At 30.5% G+C, this 21,023-nt stretch overlaps 1 protein-coding gene across 7 annotated transcripts in view; it reads left to right on the top strand.

Annotated features, from left to right (window-relative positions):
* LOC111044065 (calmodulin-lysine N-methyltransferase) overlaps window positions 1–21,023 on the top strand; it is a 59,337-nt gene that overhangs the window by 15,157 nt on the left and 23,157 nt on the right. For 3 of the 7 annotated variants that reach the window (XM_022329123.2, XM_039425341.1, XM_022329126.2), the window contains exon 2: window positions 9,682–12,859. The exons of 2 other annotated variants lie outside the window; for them this stretch is intronic. In XM_022329123.2, coding sequence (XP_022184815.1) covers window positions 9,735–10,652 — 918 coding nt within the window. In that variant the 5' untranslated portion in view covers window positions 9,682–9,734 and the 3' untranslated portion in view covers window positions 10,653–12,859. Of the gene's footprint in view, window positions 1–7,230; window positions 7,477–9,679; window positions 12,860–21,023 lie in introns of those variants that run through there. 2 more of the 7 variants (XM_022329124.2, XM_039425340.1) reach the window with 2 other exon arrangements.

Raw genomic sequence — 21,023 nt, 5'->3', positions numbered from 1 at the left:
AATTCTTGTAAATAATTTGATTCCAAATTAGTTATTTGATATAATGTAGGCTGCTGGTTGATATAAATAATCATCATATTTTACTTTTTGTGTAGTTGAGAAATTGATATTGTGGTAATTATTCATATTAAATTAAAAAGACTAAGAAATTGTCAAAAAACACAGATTTATTGATACTCAGAAAGACCGGTTTTCTGTTATTATCCATTGTCAATCTCTGATAAACAGTTTATTGATACTTAGAAAGACCTGTTTCGGTTATTACAACATTGTCAATCTCTGATAAACTGTTTATAACTGTTAAACTAATAACTGTTGTCTGATAACTGTTTTCTGATAAACTGTTGAGATTGACAATGGTGAAATAACCGAAACCGGTCTTTCTAAGTATCAATAAATCTGTGTTTTTTGACAATTTCTTAGTCTTTTTCATGTAATATGAATAATTACCACAATATCAACTTCTCTGATAAACAGTTTATCAGAGATAGACAATGGTGTAATAACCGAAACCGGCATTTCTAAGTATCAATAAATCGGTGTTTTTTGACAATTTCTTAGTCTTTTTCATTTAACAGAAATTGACAATGGTGTAATAACCGAACCGGTCTTTCTAAGTATCAATAAATCTGTGGTTTTTTGACAATTTCTTAGACTTTTTCATTTAACAGAGATTGACAATGGTGTAATAACCGAAACCGGTCTCTCTAAGTATCAATAAATCTGTGGTTTTTTGACAATTTCTTAGCCTTTTTCATTTAACATCATATTTTACTTGTTGATTGTCCGCTCGGAGTTTTGGGAACTTTGTAAAGTTTTGGGACATTTTAATTTGTTTGTCAACGTATGCACATTTGATTTTGTGTACTGTATCATCTGATAGTGGCATGCCAGACTTGGATACAATTTTAGTCTAGTTCTAAATGTCATAGCCTTTCCATAATTCAGTATTGACAATTACAAGTTTATATCAACAACAAAACTTAACAACTTTACATATTAACATACATAAATGGAAGTTTCAGAGGCCCTTATAAAATTATGTTACAGCGCTCGTAAAATCATACCAGTATAATTTCAATCTAATCTCAGTATATTCATAAAGTTTTCAAGGGCTCAAGGTCTTGTGTATGTAACATTTTTGTTCACTTTGATGAAAACGAATATTGTATAGAAGATCTACACCTTTTCCAGTTTTATTTGAGAAAGTATCAATTGTATTTGAGAATAGTCACTTGTAATTGAGAGAATGTCAGATGTAAATGAGAATAGTCAATTTATTTGGGAAGTCATCACATGTAATTGAGAGTAGTGAACTGTATTTGAGAAATCGTCAAATGTAAATGAGAAGATATCAATTGAAATTGAGAAAATTTTCCAATTGACATGTCGTGGCTTTTCTGTAGCCTACAGTACAGGTTTGATTTGAGCAGGAAGGATACTGTACTACGTACACAGTATTCCAATTACTACCATAGCCTTTGCATGAGGGAAAATTAAAATTTTCAATGGTGAAAGTATTTCATGTGGTAAAGTATGATTAATGATTATTATTTCTATGTATGTATGGCAACGTGACTTTTTTCTCCAAACATTTTGTGAAATACCGGTATTGCATTTGATGAAGATCAAATACGGCGCAATTGATCTATATAATCAATCATTTGAATCTATTGATCAAACAATGCGGCAATTCTTCAATGGATTTTCGGGCTTGAAAATATTTTTTTCAATAACTAAACGTTTTATTGGAAAATCAAATATATTATCATATTATTTTATATGATCACAGTGTTATGAAAAATATAAGTACTGGAAGTACAGGTTTTTTAAAATAATTTCCCAATTACAACTGACAACTTCTCGATTTCAAATCGTATGTTCTCAAATTGAAATGATACTTTCTCAAAAAAATTCACTATTCTCAATTACATGTGATGACTTCTCAAATACAATAATTGACTTTTATCATTTACATCTGACGTTTTCTCAAATACAAATGACTATTCTCAATTACAATTGATACTTTCTCAAATACTGTTGGAAAGGTGTAGTAGTTAATTTTTCCATAGTTAAAAGTGAATTCTTCAAGCCTCTCTTGTGGCTCTCATTTTCATGACAGAATAATGATTAAAGTGTATTACAAATATTTCAGGTCGTAACTTGAAAGCTAGAAAATCCATATCTTTCAACACTGAAGAATCAATTGTGCTTTTTGTTGTTGTGATGTGATTTACCATCGCTTTCCATGAATGATGATTTTGCAAATGCTGACATATTTATTATACGTTCTGGTTTTATTTTTGTCCTGTGATATTAAAACTTAGTTGATTTATTATGAACTTTTCTTTACTAATTTGAAAAACAGAACTATATTTCTATGAGTAGAAGTAAAATGATCTATTTGTACTATCTGCCTAAATCTTGAGTATTCATTCTACTCATGGAATCAGGCTCTGTTTGCAGCTTTCCCCATTCAAAAGAGTTGAAAAAAGAAGTCTCATTATTGTAAATAGCACATTTTTTCTATATTTGTAGCAAATGTATTTTTGTCTCATCACAGGAATTTTATCAATCCAAACGTAAGATTATCAAGTTGGAAAAATGTCAACTTCAAATGCTGTGTAGAGATTCTTTGAATAGATAAGCTTGGCTGAACGGGAGAGACTTGAAATATGTTCGCTGAATAGGGAACTAATTCATTCAAATTCGGCTTCTATTGGCACGTTGGTGAACATAGTTGCTCCATGTGTTTCACACAAATAAATTCGGTGTCTGTTAATTGAAGTTATACTGGAGGTAGGTTTATTCAAAATGTTCTTACTAACGTTCGTGAGTCAGATTTTTGGGAGAAATTTGAAGGCAATCAATTACTTCCTGATAGAAACTTGCTCATAATATCATTCCTATTATTGCAAAGTCTTAAATAGATCTTCAGTTAATAATTATTATTAAACGAAAATCCAAATTAAATGCTGTAATTCACCCCGAATACTTCTGCTACTGCAAATATTTCCATCTGTAGATCTTCAATATATTAGCTCTTTTTTCCACCACCCACTATCCCACAAGAGATTTCTTGCTGAACGATATTTCTATGTACAGGATATCAGTATTAGCTAATTATTAGATTTTTCCCCTTATTTTGGCAACTGAATATCTGGTTGGTAAAATTACAAGCAAATTATTTACGTCACTCCAGATTTAATACAAGTGAGAATTAATAAAAACTTGTAGTACCCTTTATTATTAAAAGGTTTTAATAATAAATAATATAAAAACTTGTACTTCCCATTATTATTAAAAGTTTTTAATAATAAAGGGGATTAAAAGTTTCTAATAATGAAAGGTACTACAAGTTTTTATATTGTTTTTATTAATTTGTACAAAAGTAGCCCATATAAATGAAGTGTTTTTAAGTGAGAATAAGTATCTAACTTTTTATCGGTTGTACTTGTACATGGTATAAATTTTATACTTTTATTAATATGTGTTGTTTGAATTGCATCTTGTCGTTCCATATCGAAATTTGTTGACTGTTCTATTTTGTGAATGCTGTGAATGTCTTCAAAAATATTATGTAAGTTATTACTTTGTAAGGACGTTTGTTTACTAGTAAAATTCGAAGTTTAGAAGAGCGTCATACTTCAAATAATAAATCTTCATACGACAAATAATTCTTCAATTATAATAATTATTTGCTGACAATATTAGTTATTGATTCAATGTTTGATATTATTCAAAATGTTTTTATGACATAAAATTGAAAAATCAAGCTACATTCAGAATGCTGGGGTTTCAAGTATAGAAGTGAACTTGTTAGGGCCGTTTGCACAGCCAAAGCTTGAAATTAAATTAACTGTTGGCCTAAACTCAAAATGAAACACATTATAACAAACGAGACTTGATACGGATTTAATCCAGTTTTAAATGAAATTTAATGACTGTGCAAACGGCACTAATGTTCTAAATTGATTAGAAAAAAAATCAATAACGAACAAAAACAGCTCATTCAGTTTTGGTACCAAAAATTTACCATTTACCAAGCGTTATTTGTTGATAAACTGATCTTACAAAATTACGACTCCTTCGTATGTCCTCTAGTAACTAGTAACTGTTCAAAGTCTAGTTACTTTTATATCAATCAGCAATGAGCAGAAACCTGTTGTATCGATCAATTTGAACGGTTGGCTGATGAACGATTTAAAAACGAGCTTAAATTCCTCTTGAAAATAATTTCCTGAATGCAGATGTGTTTGCAAGTAATTTCCTGCTGTATGTGTATCCTCTAGTAACGATTGGTTTCATATCAATAGAATCCTTTAGTATGGATAGATGCAATATGGATGGAATCTGTTAAGGATTAATGCAATATCGATAAATTAGGCAGTACATAAACATATTTAGGCAGTAGATAAACATTATGTACATTAGGTTGTACATAAACAACACAATTTTGATGGGAAATTACAGTCTGTTAGAGGTTTTTAGACATTAACGTTTTACAACTCACAATTCTTTATCCGATTTAAATGGTCATTGAAATTTGAAATTATAGATGTAGCATTTGTATTATGTGTAACTGCTGCATGACAAGCATCTGAAAATTCTATAGTTGTCTGCATTGGATCACGCTTTAGTTTTCTAACATCAAGTTTAATTATAAGATTGGTTAAATATGTATTGAAGGCTTAGATTTGAAAAATCCTGTTATAAACCATTTATTAGAATGATGGGGATCCAGTTTTTCGTGATTGTATTAATGTTTTATTTAAGGCTATGCAAAGGCTAAAAATAAACTGTCTACTGGTGATATTTTTCAAAGTTTTTCGATTTGTATAATTATCAAGCTATAAAAATGATTTTTAAGATATGATGAGCTCCTAAAGTTTAAATTTTTTGGACAGAACATTTCAAATTCGGTAAGACATAAATCCATGAAACTTAGAGGATAAGTTCTTCATGGTATTGTCGATTGAATTAAACAAACATTTCCTGAAAATATAAATTTTTGAGAAAGTTATTAAATTTACCGAAAATGACCAAAAATAACTTTCTGTTGAGTTATTTTTGATCATTTTTGGTAAATTGAATAACTTTCTCAAAAATGTATATTTTCAGAACATTTTTGTTTTACTAGATCAACGATACCATGAAGAATTTATCCCCCAAATCTCATGGATTTATCTCTTACTGACTTTGAAATTTTCTGTCCCAAAAATATAACTTTAGGAGCTCATATCTCAAAAATCAATGATCGGAAAAAAATGTTTTCTGAGGAAACATTTTAATTTTGATTGTTTGATAGTATACAAATCGAAAAACTTTGAAAAATATCACCAGTAGAAAGTTTATTTTTAGCCTTTGCAGAGCCTTAAAGAGAAACTAACCTATCATAGTACTTATCATAGTACTACATCTAGATGTAGTACTATGTATACTACATCTATATCATGTACTACATCAATTAGTACATCATAGGACTACATCATACATTGGACGTATTATTGGACTTGATAATGCTACTGTCATATTTATAATATATATTACCTAGACTCAATTTGTTTCATGAAATATAATTATTACTAAAAAGCTGTTAGGTACTCATAGTTTAAATTTGTGTAAGTATTGGACTCAGATATAGATATTTTGTTGCATGTCTGCATCATACAAATGACATGAATGTTCTAAGCTTTTCTCCATGGGAGTATAAAAACTCTGAAAATTATGTTGCAAGCTTTGTGTTGTTACTCAATTAGTTATTTTATTGTATCTTTTCTATTTTCTTAAATTCAGCCTACACATAAATACTACAAAATTATTGTACCTGGAGTTTCTTAACTGTTTGTTCAGAAGAGCAATTGGACAGTTTGTAATATGCCACAACAGATACCATGCACACTATAATCGTCTAGCACACACAAAAATACACACCTCAATTGCAAAACCTCGACTCAATGAATAATTGATCTGTGACAATATTATTCGTTGTTTCAGCTTAGTATGTGTTTATTAGATTTGATTCATTGTTGTTGTTAACAGCATTTCTATATTTGATGTAGATTTATCTATGTTTGCATCTTGAGTTGTATGTCTTTTTGAACTGTGTGAGTATATTTCAGTCTTGATGTACCTTTACTCTATCATAAAAACCTCAATGTTGTTACTATTCAAAAATTAATTGTAGCATAACTAAAGTAGTTGGATAGAATAATGGGTAGATGTCAATAATCATTCAGTGATTCATTCTCTTGCTTAAACTTAGAAGAGAGATTTTTCACCTGAGTATTGACATGTCTTTCTGGTGATTTGTCTATTAATTTTTGTCCGAGAGAACATTATACAACAATTTTTCCAATAAATTCTAACTGAACTTGTTATTCGTGAAAAAGTGATATAGTTATTTATCTACTTATTTCTATTTAGTGAACAACCCTAAATTATTCTGTAATGAAAAATAGTGTTTGAATTGACATGTCTTTCTGGTGATTTGTCTATTCATTTTTGTCCGAGAAAAAAATTATACAACAATTTTTCCAATAAATTCCAACTGAATCTGTAATTCGTGAAAAAGTGTTATAGTTATTTATTTACTTATTTCTATGAAGTAAACAACCCTAAATTATTCTTTAATGAAAAATAGTGTTTGAATTGACATGTCTTTCTGATGATTTGTCTATTCATTTTTGTCCGATAAAAACATTATACAACAATTTTCCTACAATCTTAAACTATTCTGTAATGAAAAATAGTGTTTGAATTGACATGTCTTTCTGGTGATTTGTCTATTCATTTTTGTCCGATAAAAAAATTATACAACACTTTTCCAATACATCATAACTGAATTTGTTATTAGTGATATAGTTATTTATTTACTTATTTCTATTTAGTGAACAACCCTAAATTATCCTGTAATGACAAATAGTGTTTGATTTCAACTCTCATGTTCTTTTTTTTAAATTTCTTCACTTCCTCAGTTTCAAATTAACAATTTTTTGCAATTTTCTCAATAAAACTCTCTATATGAATACTCGAGCATCAAGTTTCTTTTTCTGTTGCTGACATGTTAGTTGTCATTTGGATAGTTGATCGACAAAATGACAATTAATTGATTTTATCGAAGTATTAATTTTAACGCTAGATAGATCCATACAAGAGAATGATGAAATCTGGATGATTTTGTTTCAAATTCATTTATCCAATGAGGTCGGTAAGAACCAATTATCGCCCTTTCCACAGCTTCTAGCAAGATAATGATTATTTTATCAGAACCAGCTGATAGAGACAAACGATTTTAATTATTGGAATTATGACTCTGGATGTCAATTCGATTGTATTGGAGGCTTTAAACTAGAGTAGTAGATTTGCAAGTATCTTTTGTGGATTTTAAATTCTTGAAATCGATTAACTAGTTTTTGGAAACGAACTTCATAATAATTATCTGCCAAGGTAGTACATTGAATTACAATTACTATTAAATATATTGTTAGATATAAACTAAATTTTGTTCCCACAATTTCTATTTGAAAAGTCGGAGTATTTTTTAAATAATAATACTATTAAACATAGAAATTGATTTCCTCATGTTTATATTTGAAATTTATTTTCAAACCAGTAATTTTTATCAACCACAAGTAGTAACTTATAAAAAGGCCTTGACACAGCTCAGTATTATTATGAGCTGAATTTATTCATATGTTAATGTGTTATTGGCTTGTATTCAACCTCTATTCCTCCATTAACTGTGGGTGAAAGAGGATGTAAAAATTTATAAGAGATGAGCATTGTTAAAAAACAAAATTTTTCAGTCGATTACTATAAAATTCTAATTCCATAAACCAGAGGCAGAAATTAAGTGTAGGCCACTCAAGTCTGTGTAGATCCGCTATCTCTTCCAAAGCTCCCAGTAGAAATTCACTATTCAATCATTTCATTGCTTACTATAATAATTACCCTATACACATATCATTCAAAAACTAATTTTAAACAGTGACTGATTCAGTTGAATGAAATTGAAAGTAATGTATCAATTCAAAGCCACATACAAATAAAAATGGCTCAACTCCCAACACAAAACCCAGCGTTGTAATTAAGATAATATCTATCAGAGATAGGTATTCAATCACTGTTGTAAGCATAGAAATTGTATTAGACTAGTGAATTATCAAATCACTGTGAAGTAGATGAGTCTCCTAATGAGGAACTGTTTTTACTTTTTCAACAGTACATTTTATACTTACTTGTTTAGATCAGTTGGGACATGTTCCAAGGCACTGAGCCCATGATACTATCAAGTATTGAGTTAACAAGTAATTAATAGTGAATAACAACTGCTGTGAAAGTGGAAATAGTTATTCATTAAGGTGCGTACAGACTTATGTGCCACGAACACGTGCATTTCACGTTTCATCATATGATGCTATTTTTTTATTTATTTGTATTTGTAAAGAATTAGTAAGATACATGCATAATAAGCTGATACATGATGATAGTTGATACATAATGATAGTTGATACATGATGATAGTTGATACATGATGATAGTTAATACATAATGATAGTTGATACATGATGATAGTTGATACATGATGATAGTTGATACATAATGATAGTTGATACATGATGATAGTTGATACATGATGATAGTTGATACATAATGATAGTTGATACATGATGATAGTTGATACATAATGATAGTTGATACATGATGATAGTTGATACATAATGATAGTTGATACATGGTGATAGTTGATACATAATGATAGTTGATACATAATGATAATTGATACATGACCATCAGCTGTTGAAAAGTGAAATGCACGCACCTTAATGAGTAACTATTTTCACGGTACATCAGTTCTTTAATTACTTGTTAACTCAATCCTTGATAGCATCAAGGTACGCTGAAGATGGGGGGGGGGCTCAGTGCCTTGAAACATGTGCGAACTGATCCAAACAAGTAAGTACAGGGTGTTTCAGAGAAACGGGAAATTTTGAAAGTTAAATAAGTTCAAGAAAAACAAATCTTTAAATAATTTTTCTCATATCATTCAATAGTAAAAATAATGCCATTTTAGAATAAATAATACCGTAACATTTATTTTTTGAAGATGACATCTTGCAAGTATGTTCCTTTTCTACGCAAACATTCCTTTAGTCTCTTAATCACATTGTCCATTCGTGGTTTGACATAACATTAGAACTGGAATTTTAAATCGCTTCTCGAATTTTGGCTTTCAATTCTGCAACAACGGAAGAATTGAAAGCCAAGATTCGAGAAGCGATTTCAAATTGCAGTTGTAATGTTACGTCAAACCATGGACAATGTGATGAAGAGACTACAGGATTTGCGTATAAAAGGAATACACCTGCAAGATGTCATCTTCAAAAAATAAATGCTACGGTATTATTTATTCTAAAATCACATTATTTTTACTATTGAATGATATTAAAAACTTTATTTAAAGATTTGTTTTTCTTTAAATTATTCAACTTTCAAAATTTCCCGTTTCTCGGAAACACTCTGTATAATGTAGATCATTGATCAACAGTTCAAGTTAGGATGAAAACGTTAGCGGAAACTGATAGATCTTGTGAGAAGTTTTGGAAAGGCAGTTAGTAGAAGTAGAGAGTAGAAAGAGTATTGTGGTGATGTGGTATGGTATCTGTTGTGTGCACACAGGCGATTGTGGGGCAGAGAGGGGCGTGGTGAAGGGGGCGCCGCAGTGAGATGAGATGCAGCAGCAGGAGCAGGAGGGCAAGCAAGCAGCGGTGGCGGGAGGCGGAGGCGGAGGTGGGGGCGGCAGCGACCCGCATGAGATGGCGCGTCGGAGGTGGCGGATGTTGGCCCGCGCTCTGCATCGCAGGCGGGAGCAGGACAAGCTAGACATGATATCGGTGCGTCGCATCAGCAGCTTCGGCCTGCTCACGCTCAAGCCTGACGCAGACGACACGTGGTTCGAGTACAGCGCCCACGTCAACGGCCAGCTGTTCACAGTCCTTGTGAGACACGTGGTACAGGAGATCACTCCCACCGACCTGATGGGCTTCAACAACACGGGCAACGTGTGCGTGTGGCCGTCGGAGGAGGTGCTCGCCTACTATGTACTCTGCAACCGCGACTTCTTCCAGGGCAAGATGGTGCTGGAGCTGGGAGGGGGCATGACGTGTCTGGCTGGCCTGCTCATCGCCAAGTTCACGCATGCGTCGTTCGTGCGCCTCACCGACGGCAACACGGCGTCTGTGGAGAATGTGGCGCGCATCGTGAAGCGAAACGACCTGCATGACTCGCCGCGCGTCGACTGCTGCACGCTGCAGTGGGGCAACAAACCACTCGCCTCCCAACCCCTGTTCGACGTCGTCCTGGCCGCCGACTGCCTCTTCTTCGACGACGCGCGCAAGGACCTCGTGGCCACTATGCGGGCGGCAATCAAAGCTGATGGCGAGGCACTCGTCACCGCACCTCGGCGAGGATCCACCCTCAACAAGTTCATCGTCGAGGCCGAACAGTCGGGCTTTGTCTGCACCATTCTCCACTACTACAACCACCAGGTCTGGCAGCGTCATCTCCAACTCAGCTCCGACAGTCCTGACTACGACGAAGACATACACTATCCTCTTCTCATTCATCTTATCAAAAAACAACCTGACTAAAGCTGCGTTTACACCAAAGTTAATAACTCAATCCTTATAGATTCTATTAGATTGAACATAACTTATCATACACATGATGAACATATGTGTTTGTCAAGTTCCGTTCAATCTAATAGAATCTATAAGGATTAAGATATTAACATTTTGTTAATACTTTTGGTGTAAACCCAGCTTAAATCAATGTTGTTATTGTTGTATCCAAATCTCTTTAAAAAGACGTACCAGTCTATTTATTCTTATAAGTATTATTCATCTCTTTATCGATAAAATTGTTAACTGTTGAAATACTATTAAAAATATTTACTCTAATTGAAACACTAGTCGTGACAATTGAAATATCTAGTGTACTGTACTTGTTATATATTTAATAACTCTAGATGTCTTTGATAAAGGTGGTCTTAACTAGTGCCAACTTCAGCTGTCGTATTCCAGCTGTAACTTAATAGGAATAAATAATATTTATATATTATAGTATAGTATTATAGTATATTTATATTACTATATTATAGTATAAGTTTGGTCATAAAGATCTACAATTGATTATTATTCTCTCTATTGTTTTCTATTCCTTCAATTTAACTGATAGTTTTCCAATATATCCCACCGCAGAATATAACAGTAGCAGGATGGAGTACTTCTAGCATATGGTAATATTTCCAAGAATACTATATTTGAAGAATTTGGGCTGAACCTGTTGTTCTCACCCAATAAAAATTATATTATCTGTAATTGTGTGGGAAGATATAAATGATATATAATGTTTTAATTCTCAGACAATCTCCGGTTTTATAAAATACTACTTGGAGACTGTTGTATTAGATTAAAATGGTAAGTCTACATTCTCAAAAATGAAATGACAATGGAGTCATTTGCAATGAAATTTTAATGTGCCAAAATAAATTGAAGTAATTAAAAAGCAGGCCGTAGAATATGTTGAAGAGTTAACTGAATAATTTAAATTAATAATCTTTGACCTCTAGTTACAATAGACAATTTATTTGGTAGAGGAATATTTATTTCATAATTAGCTATGCCCTCTTATATTGAATTTATAAATTATAAAAATGATTTAATAGAATAACGGACATTAAGGGGACCAGAAAGAGATTTAGACCAGTTATCCAGGTTATCTAGATTTAGACTGTTATCCAAACGTATTGTAGGTATAAAGGGTAACTGTTGAAATACGAATTACTAAACTTTTTTTTTAAAAAACAGTTTTAGAAAATATTACTATGCCTCTACTACATATCCTTGAAAAATTTCTCTGAAACATATCTAAAGTACTTTTGAATTACTCCATCTGCTACTGTACAATTAGTATAGGTCACATATTTAATATTGAAACTATTTCCCCAATTTTGAATGGAGCACTTGATATTTGAAAAAAGTAGATTTATGAAAATCTATTTTTAATTTGAAATGGTGTGAATGATTTTTCGTCAATTTATATATTTTGATTTTGACAATAAAACTATTATATTATGTGTATCAGACATGAATGTTCCGAACTGTAATTAGTTTGTAGTGTCTGAAATGGTCTGTTTTTGAGTGTTGAATCCAATCTAGTTGATATTTCAGATTTTAGGTTTCTAATGAAAAATCCATAATCAGAATTCCCACATTCCTTACTTAGAATAACCAGTGTGTGTAAGAGTGGAAGATAACATTCTGAGGCTATAGATATTATAGTTGCATACCGCTTCTGTTCACTTAAATATGAACGTCGCTCATCAACCCATATTTCGTTAATGAATTACATTGTAGAGAAATAAAGCATAAACATTATGCTATCTTTCCCTATGATTACATTAGTCATTCAATTTTGCTTAAAGTGCGAGTTCTTTGAAACGTAAATTATTTATCAGTCGTTTAATTATGTTTATACCTATTTTTTATCAAAATACTTAATATTGTCCATCCATGCAAAAAAATGTCACTTTCAAGCTAATTAATGAACGTTTTTGTTTTAAATTTCATTTAATGAGAAAGCTACATGTAACAACTGACAATTAAAAGCTTCCTAGAAATTGGCATTTCTCTACAATAATTCAATCAGGAGTGGAGAATTTGAAAAAATATTTTCTATTATTGATAAGTACTTTCATGAAAATTGTGAATTGAAAAATTTTATGCATAGAAACTGGCATTTCTCTACAATAATTCTGTCAGGAGTGGACAATTTGAAAAAATATTTTTATTATTGATAAGTACTTTCATGAAAATTGTGAATTGGAAAATGTTATGCATTATATTTAAAAATTATTCAACAATTCTTCTAAAATTTCCAAAGATCTGATTATATTGATAAGTATTAATATTCTGTTTTGTAGTAATTTGAAGTATTTGTTTCATTCTTACATGTTGTGTGTAAAGAAGTGCCAAGATTTTAGTGTATTGAACTGCGGGGATATCAAGTAGATACAATAAATTATAGTAGGAAATGTTTTAATTGATTGATTCCTATGAATCAGCCTAGATGTGAAGAACGATTGACTCTATTAACAAATGGTCGGTTGTCAAAATAGTTCTTCATTAAAATTCTCTATACTCTTATGAATTATCCATTTATAGAATAAAATAATTTATTATGGATGCTCAAACTAAGAATTAAATCTAATAAAATATAGATTCAAGTTATTATAAAAATTAATTCCTCAATATTGTCTTCGATGTTTCATTAAATTTGTTGAGAATCTTAAGCCGTGTCTACACTGAACAAATGTTCGACAAACATGTTTGTTAAAAAAGTTTGAGCAAATTTTATCATGTTTGACAAAAAATGGCCAGTGTGGACGTGTCACCAAACAAAATATTTGTAAGTGAGAAGAACAGGTTTTATGTTCGACAAACATGTTTGTTAAAAAAGTTTGAGCAAATTTTATCATGTTTGACAAAAAATGGCCAGTGTGGACGTGTCACCAAACAAAATATTTGTAAGTGAGAAGAACAGGTTTTATGTTTTACAGCTGTCAAAACTGAAAATGTTTGGAAAAAAGTATTTTTTTGTTTGACAAACAATGATTGTCAAAACTTTTTAAAATGTTTGTCCCTGAGCTTCTCAACAAACATGTTTGCCGAACATGTATGTCCAACATTTGTTCAGTGTGAACACGGCTTTATATTATTGATCCAGTGCCTGAAGGAAGAATTATTTTATTGTATGACCCCATGTTCAGTTGTTCAAAATTAATAATATGAAATTCAAAATGTTTATTGCACTTATACATTTTCCTGTTTTTGAGTGTGGTGATCCTAGTTTAGTCAAACTTCATTTCTATAAATAAATCACTTTCCCATGAACATATATAATTCACTAATAAATCATAGTTCATGAAAATTAATTGCACTGGTGCTAACAATCAGATTTTCATGTGTGAGCCTAAAATTCGTGAATGTATTAATTTATATAATGCAGTATTATTTCATGATTCCATTGTAAATTATTAGTCAATTCCAAACTTTAATCTACTCTGCCAGTATTCGAAATACCCTACCTATTATAATTAGCATGTATTAATCATATTTTATCTTGATGTATTTAATAATTGAGTGATTATTTTGAAGATAATGGTTGTGATCTTATTCTGACACATTGAAACATAATGCACAATGCACATAGAGGTGCAGTCAAGTGATGTTCTATGCCTAACCGAGTTCTATTTATCAAGTAAAGTATCTTCATTTTTTAAATTTTCAACTTTTATTACAAAGAAATTTAAAGTCAAATCAAATCAATTTATTTCCCAGAATGTTACATACAAAAAATGACAGTTGCAGTTCAATTATATATAAAGGAAACCCCTACAAGACTACAGGTCTGTGTATAGTAGGGAATATCTTTCCATTAAATAGAATTTTTATCCCCTATTCTTGTCTTCCAAATTAGGTACTTGACTTGATATTCAGTTCATAACTTGTGTAGTTCTTTTGGAGCAATCCATTTATTTCTTACTAGTCTACTTTTTATAATTATTCGATATTATGTTCATGCAATAGAAATCGTCAATAGATGATTTCTCAAAATTTCTAATTTAAATATTCAACCCGAATGTTTAATACCCCAATGAACATTGATTCTGAACAAGAATCTTGTATTTAAATACGTTTTGAGGTATACCTATTATTTAGTGATTTTTTTTAATGAACAATAAAGATAAATGTATTCATTATACAGTATACATTTTTGAATCAAGTCATAAATTGATAGCTGTTTCTACTAATGTATCAATATTACAATACATTTCAAATTTAAATTAAATTTTGATGTATTACACTTCCTTTATTAACTTATCATGCAGGGGTACTTGCACTGTAATTTATTAACTATGTACCTAACAAGGTAAATGTATTCATTATACAGTATATATAGCGTATGGCATTTCCTTATTCGTAATTCCTTGTAATTTCGCACTGATTACAAGTGCACGTCCAAATTTAAAATGTACTGGATCGCCTGAGGGCTTGCCACAGTAAAGTCATTACTGTCACCCAGGTAGGCACGTCTGTCACATTCATAGACAATGTGTTTCATTGTCTGCAATGGAGCTCCACAATCGCATCCTGGAGAGTCTATAAAGCCCCATTTGAAAAGAGATGCTCTGCATCTACCGTGCAATGTTCGGATTCGATTATACAGTAAACATTTTTGAATCAAGTCATAAATTGATAGCTGTTTCTACTAATGTATCAATATTGCAATACATTTTAAATTTGAATTCAATTTTGATGAATTACACTTCCTTTATTAACTTATCATGCAGGGGTACTTGCACTGTAATTTATTACCTGCCTACCAAGCGACCGCATTCATAGTTACTTTCGCGGCTAAGCCTCATTATAAAAACCTCTACCTTCAGTATTTTTGATAGGTTAATTACTCTTTACCTTTTTTAGACTAATTAATTTAATTAACAATTTACCTTTATAGACGCATGCCCGTCAATATTGATTAATCTAGTCCTATGCCACACCACTAGTCAGTAATAAATATTAATTACGGTATCCTTTATATTAGTGAGAAATGAACGTTTGAGATATATTGAGTGTTGAAGCCTAATTAATTTCTAGCTCTTGGGATCAATATTAAAAATATATGTAGTTATGAGTTATCCATGGATCATTGTGAGATAATAACACATAAAAATTGTATAGGGGTTTCTAAGTGATAAAAATATTATATTTATTGTTTCATTTTTCTGGCAATTACGCTGTGATGATGAATTATTTGATTAATCAATTTGCTCGTTTTAAATTGAAATTATGAATGTGTGAAACAACCTAAAACAATATTTCAAATTATATTATAATTCTGCATAAAATTACATACTTTTTTGAATGTATTCCTGTTATTTTAAAAAGTTGATACTTTGGAAGTACTGTATGTTTTAAGAGCAGTAGTCAAGAAAGGTCTAGTTAACCCATCTATAAACTATGTCTGGAAATAGTTTAAAAAGTTGATACTTTGAAAGTACTGTATGTTTTAAGAACAGTAGTCAAGAAAGGTTCGTATCTAGTTAATCCATCTATAAACTATCTGGAAAACTGTCTGGAAATAGTTTAAAATTGTCAATATTATACAGGATCTTTGAATGTGCCAAAATAAATTATTGCCTAAAACCACGAAAAATGATGTAAAGTGTTTCCTTAATATTAGATATATTGTCTAGTCTAGGATAAGCCGTCCACGAATTTTATTTTCATTAACAATATTGTGATAACAGTAGGCCTACAAAGGTGGAAATTGTCATCTCATAAATTTAAAGAACTGAATAAAATTTATCCTTATCATTTTAAAATGGTGCACGATGCACTGATATCTCAAATAAATATTTAGTGAATTCATTTTTGTTGAGAAATGTGAATGAAATTTTCTGATTTGCACTGCTGTTTCAAATTTATCACTAAACTTCCGTTGCAAAGTTAATTGTTTAATTGACAACACTTTTTAATTAGTATGTCTTAATCGATAAATGCCACTTGAATAACTGATTAAAATAATACATTTTACAATTCCAATCTCTATTTTCAAATTAGCTCATAAAGGCTGTTTAAAGGCTCTTCCAGAAATTATCGAAAATCTTCCAACTAAAAGCACAAGCGAATGAGTGAGTTTATTCCGAGTTAGAACTGTATTCCAGCTTTACGAGATTATTGTTGCTTTATCAATTACTGTCGAAATTTATTCAAGAATAAATAATCCGCAAGACTTCCTCTAACATCATATTTAGAATCTATTTATTGTTGATTAATAATTACTATGTATTTAAGATCTTTAAAACCTTTAAATGTATTGAAATCTATGTTTCATATTGAGGTGAGATATTAAAATATTTGTGTGTGTGTTGATATTAGTGATATTTCTCAAGTATTAAAAATTGTAACTTATAATAAAATTGAAATGTGTTCTCTGAATGTAAGTTATTTATGATAGATGTTACATAAAATTATTGTAATTAGATGTATTCATTCAAAGTCTAGTCGTCAATTATTATAAAATTGATATTTTTGTGCATACATAAACATGGCAAATAGTATCCGGTATGTTTTGAGGTGTTTTATCTATATATTTATTTTCGTATTAAAAAATAATAATCCAAAATTGAATACTACAATGTTTGAATCTAATTTTCATCTAATAAATTAACGTACAGTATTAGTACAGAAAAGTTTATTGGAAAAATATATATTTCATGAAGCAAATTTTGTCGTGGTGTATATGGTATACGTTTTGATAACGAGTTACCAGGAATCAATGATAGATGCTCTATTACAAGAATCTAATTAAATCATATTTTTAAAAAATCTAGCATATCATTTACAATTCGTCAGTTTAGCTGTAGATTTTTGGTGGTACAGTATTACCAATAGTTTGAAAAATTGAAATCTCAGCAAAAATTTGAAAACGTTTCAAATGCATAGACTACTGTACAGTAGTGTAGATTATTGAAGATTGAATCTAGGTAAAAAAGAAATTGTAGTTGAGGGACCAGTTTAGAAATTAGAAACTTGTTATAATAAATAGTGGTTTATTAGAAGAGTTATTTGCGTGAACTTGCAAATGGAGTGGATAACAGCTACAACTATTGTCATCAATAGAAAAAAATATAAAATTCTTGGACTTTTGGCTTGATTTTTTAATTTAATTTGATCATAATAATTGTACTTTGCTCTACTACTATCTATTGTACATTTAGTTCGAGATTTTTCTTGTAAAAACTTGAAATGATGATGAGGAAGATCTCTTCTCAGCAATCAAATCAAGGTCTATAAATACAGGTCATGACACTCGTGTTCCTTATGGAGCGGCCATTATGTGGGGTCTTTATGACGGTACATTTGAAATATTCGAATCTGCTCATAACAAAATCATGCATTATGCTTTTTAAAAACAATATTCTGGTTCAGATAATATTATGTAAATTCAGGTTTTCGATTTTTTAATAATAATTAATTTCAATAGTTAATTTTGTATGATTAAAAATTGTTCTTATTCTTGTAACTTGTTATGATTCATAAGGCATTGGGACAAAAGGCTAACCTCAAAAACAAGTTCCCAATCAATTAAATCTAAAAATCAACAATTCAGTTCCTAGTTGGAAACTAAATGTTATAATTCTGTTCTGTCGGAAGAATTTATTCTACAATTCAAAGCCAAGTAATATTCCTTGAACAATATAACAACACGTCAAGCTGTTCAATCTATAGTGATAACAGCTGATAATTTTGAAAATTGGTGAACTAGAACTCCATAAAATGGCGATTTTGCAATGCATCACGGGATTGTGTCATGACTTATATTTAAAGAGCTCGATCAAATTAATCTGAATCAGAATATCGAAGTTGCCTTAGTTATTATCTCTGTTCTTCTTTTATTTCATACACGGTACTACAGGCATTATTTATTGATTTTTAGGCATTATTTATTGATTCTTTGTCATTTTTAATAAAGTTAAAAAGTAGTTCTTTCCTTCTAGATAATATTTTGTTCCTGTATCATACAATATTGGTTTATACTTTATTGAAGACTTCTGAAATTGCTTCAAATGATTGGAAATTGTGCAAAAGCTTTAAAATTCAAGTCTCGAAAAGACAGTTGTTTGGAAAGAATCCAACCAGCTGTTATTGGTCACATTGCATTGAGTGTTGTTATTAATCAATGGATGTTTTATTTCGAGAAGCAGGCCTTTCAAGCCAAAAGTCTATGAATTCCTTGACCAATTTTAAAACTGAAAGCTCAAATCTACAAAAAATTAACCACTGCTCGTAGCTGGCCGTTTCTTATAGTGAAACCGCAGCTTATAGAAGAATTTTGGTTCAATTAGTAAAATTTGCTTTTCAATAATGAAGATGCTAGTAAAACAATCTAATAGGCCTATTGTATCTAAAGCTAGAGTTTACACCAAAGTTATTAACAAAATGTTGATAACTTAATCCTTATAGATTCTATTAGATTGAACGAAACTTGACAAACACCTTGTTCATCATGTTTATTATAAGTTATATTCAATCTAATAGAATCTATAAGGATTAAGTTATTAACATTTTGTTAATAACTTTGGTGTAAACGCAGCTTTACACATTTTCAAAAAATTGATGTAATTTGGCTTCAGTTTGTATATTCATCAATTAGATAATTAACTTGTATAAAATGTCAAATTTATTTTAAGAATATTTAATGTTTGTCATTTAAATCTTATATAGAAATAAGGAAGGATTCTAGAAATTAGTCTTTTTGCCTGTATTAATGTATTTTATTTCATTGTTGAATAATTGTTATATCAATAAACTATGAATGTTGAATCATATTAATTATTATTTATCCTGAATTACCGTATACCGAAAACAACTATATGGCTGGAGTCAGTTCTTTAGCTTAAAACTTTTTCATTATTCTTCATCCTAATTGAATAGTCCTTTGGTAAATTATTCGTCGTGTGGGGATTAAAACACTAATTTAACCGATAATGGTTCAGCTAGTTAGGAAATAAATTGCTCAATTGCAGCTTATCAAGTTCTCTAGCATTAATTTTGAAATGTTCTATGATGATTACTTTTTTTATCCAGCTATCTATCAGTAATTAATTTCTTCGTTCATTATTAATCTGCAAAATTTGTAGGAATCAATCTGAAAACAAGCAGTTCATGGTTTGTGAACAAATAAGAAAGCCAGCTCCAGCTTTAATATTTTATTCATCTCAAGCATTATTAAGCACTTATACGGTACTTGAGCTTTTTAAATATCAGACACTTTGAAAGGTTTAACGTAGGTTTTTACCGAGACGTTTTATATTTTCCTTGACTATGCTGGGTAAGTGATAAAGTGATGTTGCTGGATAAGCTGCCGGTTAGTATATAATATCGGGGGACCGAGCTTCGCTCTGGAGTGTAAAAGCATAGGAAATTTGTAACGAAAGATTGAATTTATATTTTATATTTATTTATTCATTTTCTCAGTCGTACGATTATTTTTACAGTTATATGAGGAGGCACAACAGGCTTATGCCCAAAACTGTCCCTTTCAAATTTATACTAGGTACAGTCCAAATCAAAATCTAGGTTAATCTACTATCACTTATCAAAATAACAATTTATTACACTTCAAAAAACAAACACATCATAAATTACAAATAGATATACTATAAATTCGATTTAGAATGATATACTATGTTTGCTACAATATTTGTTAATACACTAACAGCATCTAGCTACTATTTTGGACTTTCTGAAGTTTTCCAAAAAAAAGAAAAATAAGCAAAAATGAATTTTTCTTGCTGAATTTTTCTTCTCGTGAGATCAGCTGAATGATCCCACACATGCATTTGTTCACTCACTTCCATTACTGTATCGACAGACGACAAAATTTCCAGCTGTTTTTCCAAGGTCGTATTTATATCCTTTTAATGTCCTTCAGCGAGTTATCCCAGGGTTGAGACCTAGTGCAATCGAATTTTCATATCATAAACCTACTTTGTTCCAAATTTCGTGAGAATCGTTAGAGCCGTTTTCGAGATCCGGTCACATACAGATATATAATACATAAAAACATTATTATATAAACATAAAAACATCTAAAAAGAAATTGCTCGTTTAATAGTATAGGATTCCAGTCTCTCATGGTGTACTCCACATGGATATAGGATGAATCTCTTCTTTTATTCTTCTTCATAGATCTGAATAATCAAGTATAATCTAATATATATCTATAATATAATGCTAATCAACTATACAAGCGGTATGGTAGACATATCTCCGGTTTTAATCCTGCATCCTCGGCTTAAAATTGAGTCAGAAATCTTGAATAACAAAATGTCTTGTTTAAAGTAATCAATCTGTAGATTATTTATATTATGACTGTATCTTTTGAACCAT

The sequence above is a fragment of the Nilaparvata lugens genome, chromosome 3, assembly GCF_014356525.2.
Source record: "Nilaparvata lugens isolate BPH chromosome 3, ASM1435652v1, whole genome shotgun sequence".
Classification (NCBI taxonomy): domain Eukaryota; kingdom Metazoa; phylum Arthropoda; class Insecta; order Hemiptera; family Delphacidae; genus Nilaparvata; species Nilaparvata lugens.
This window is presented reverse-complemented; position numbering and strand designations above follow the sequence as displayed.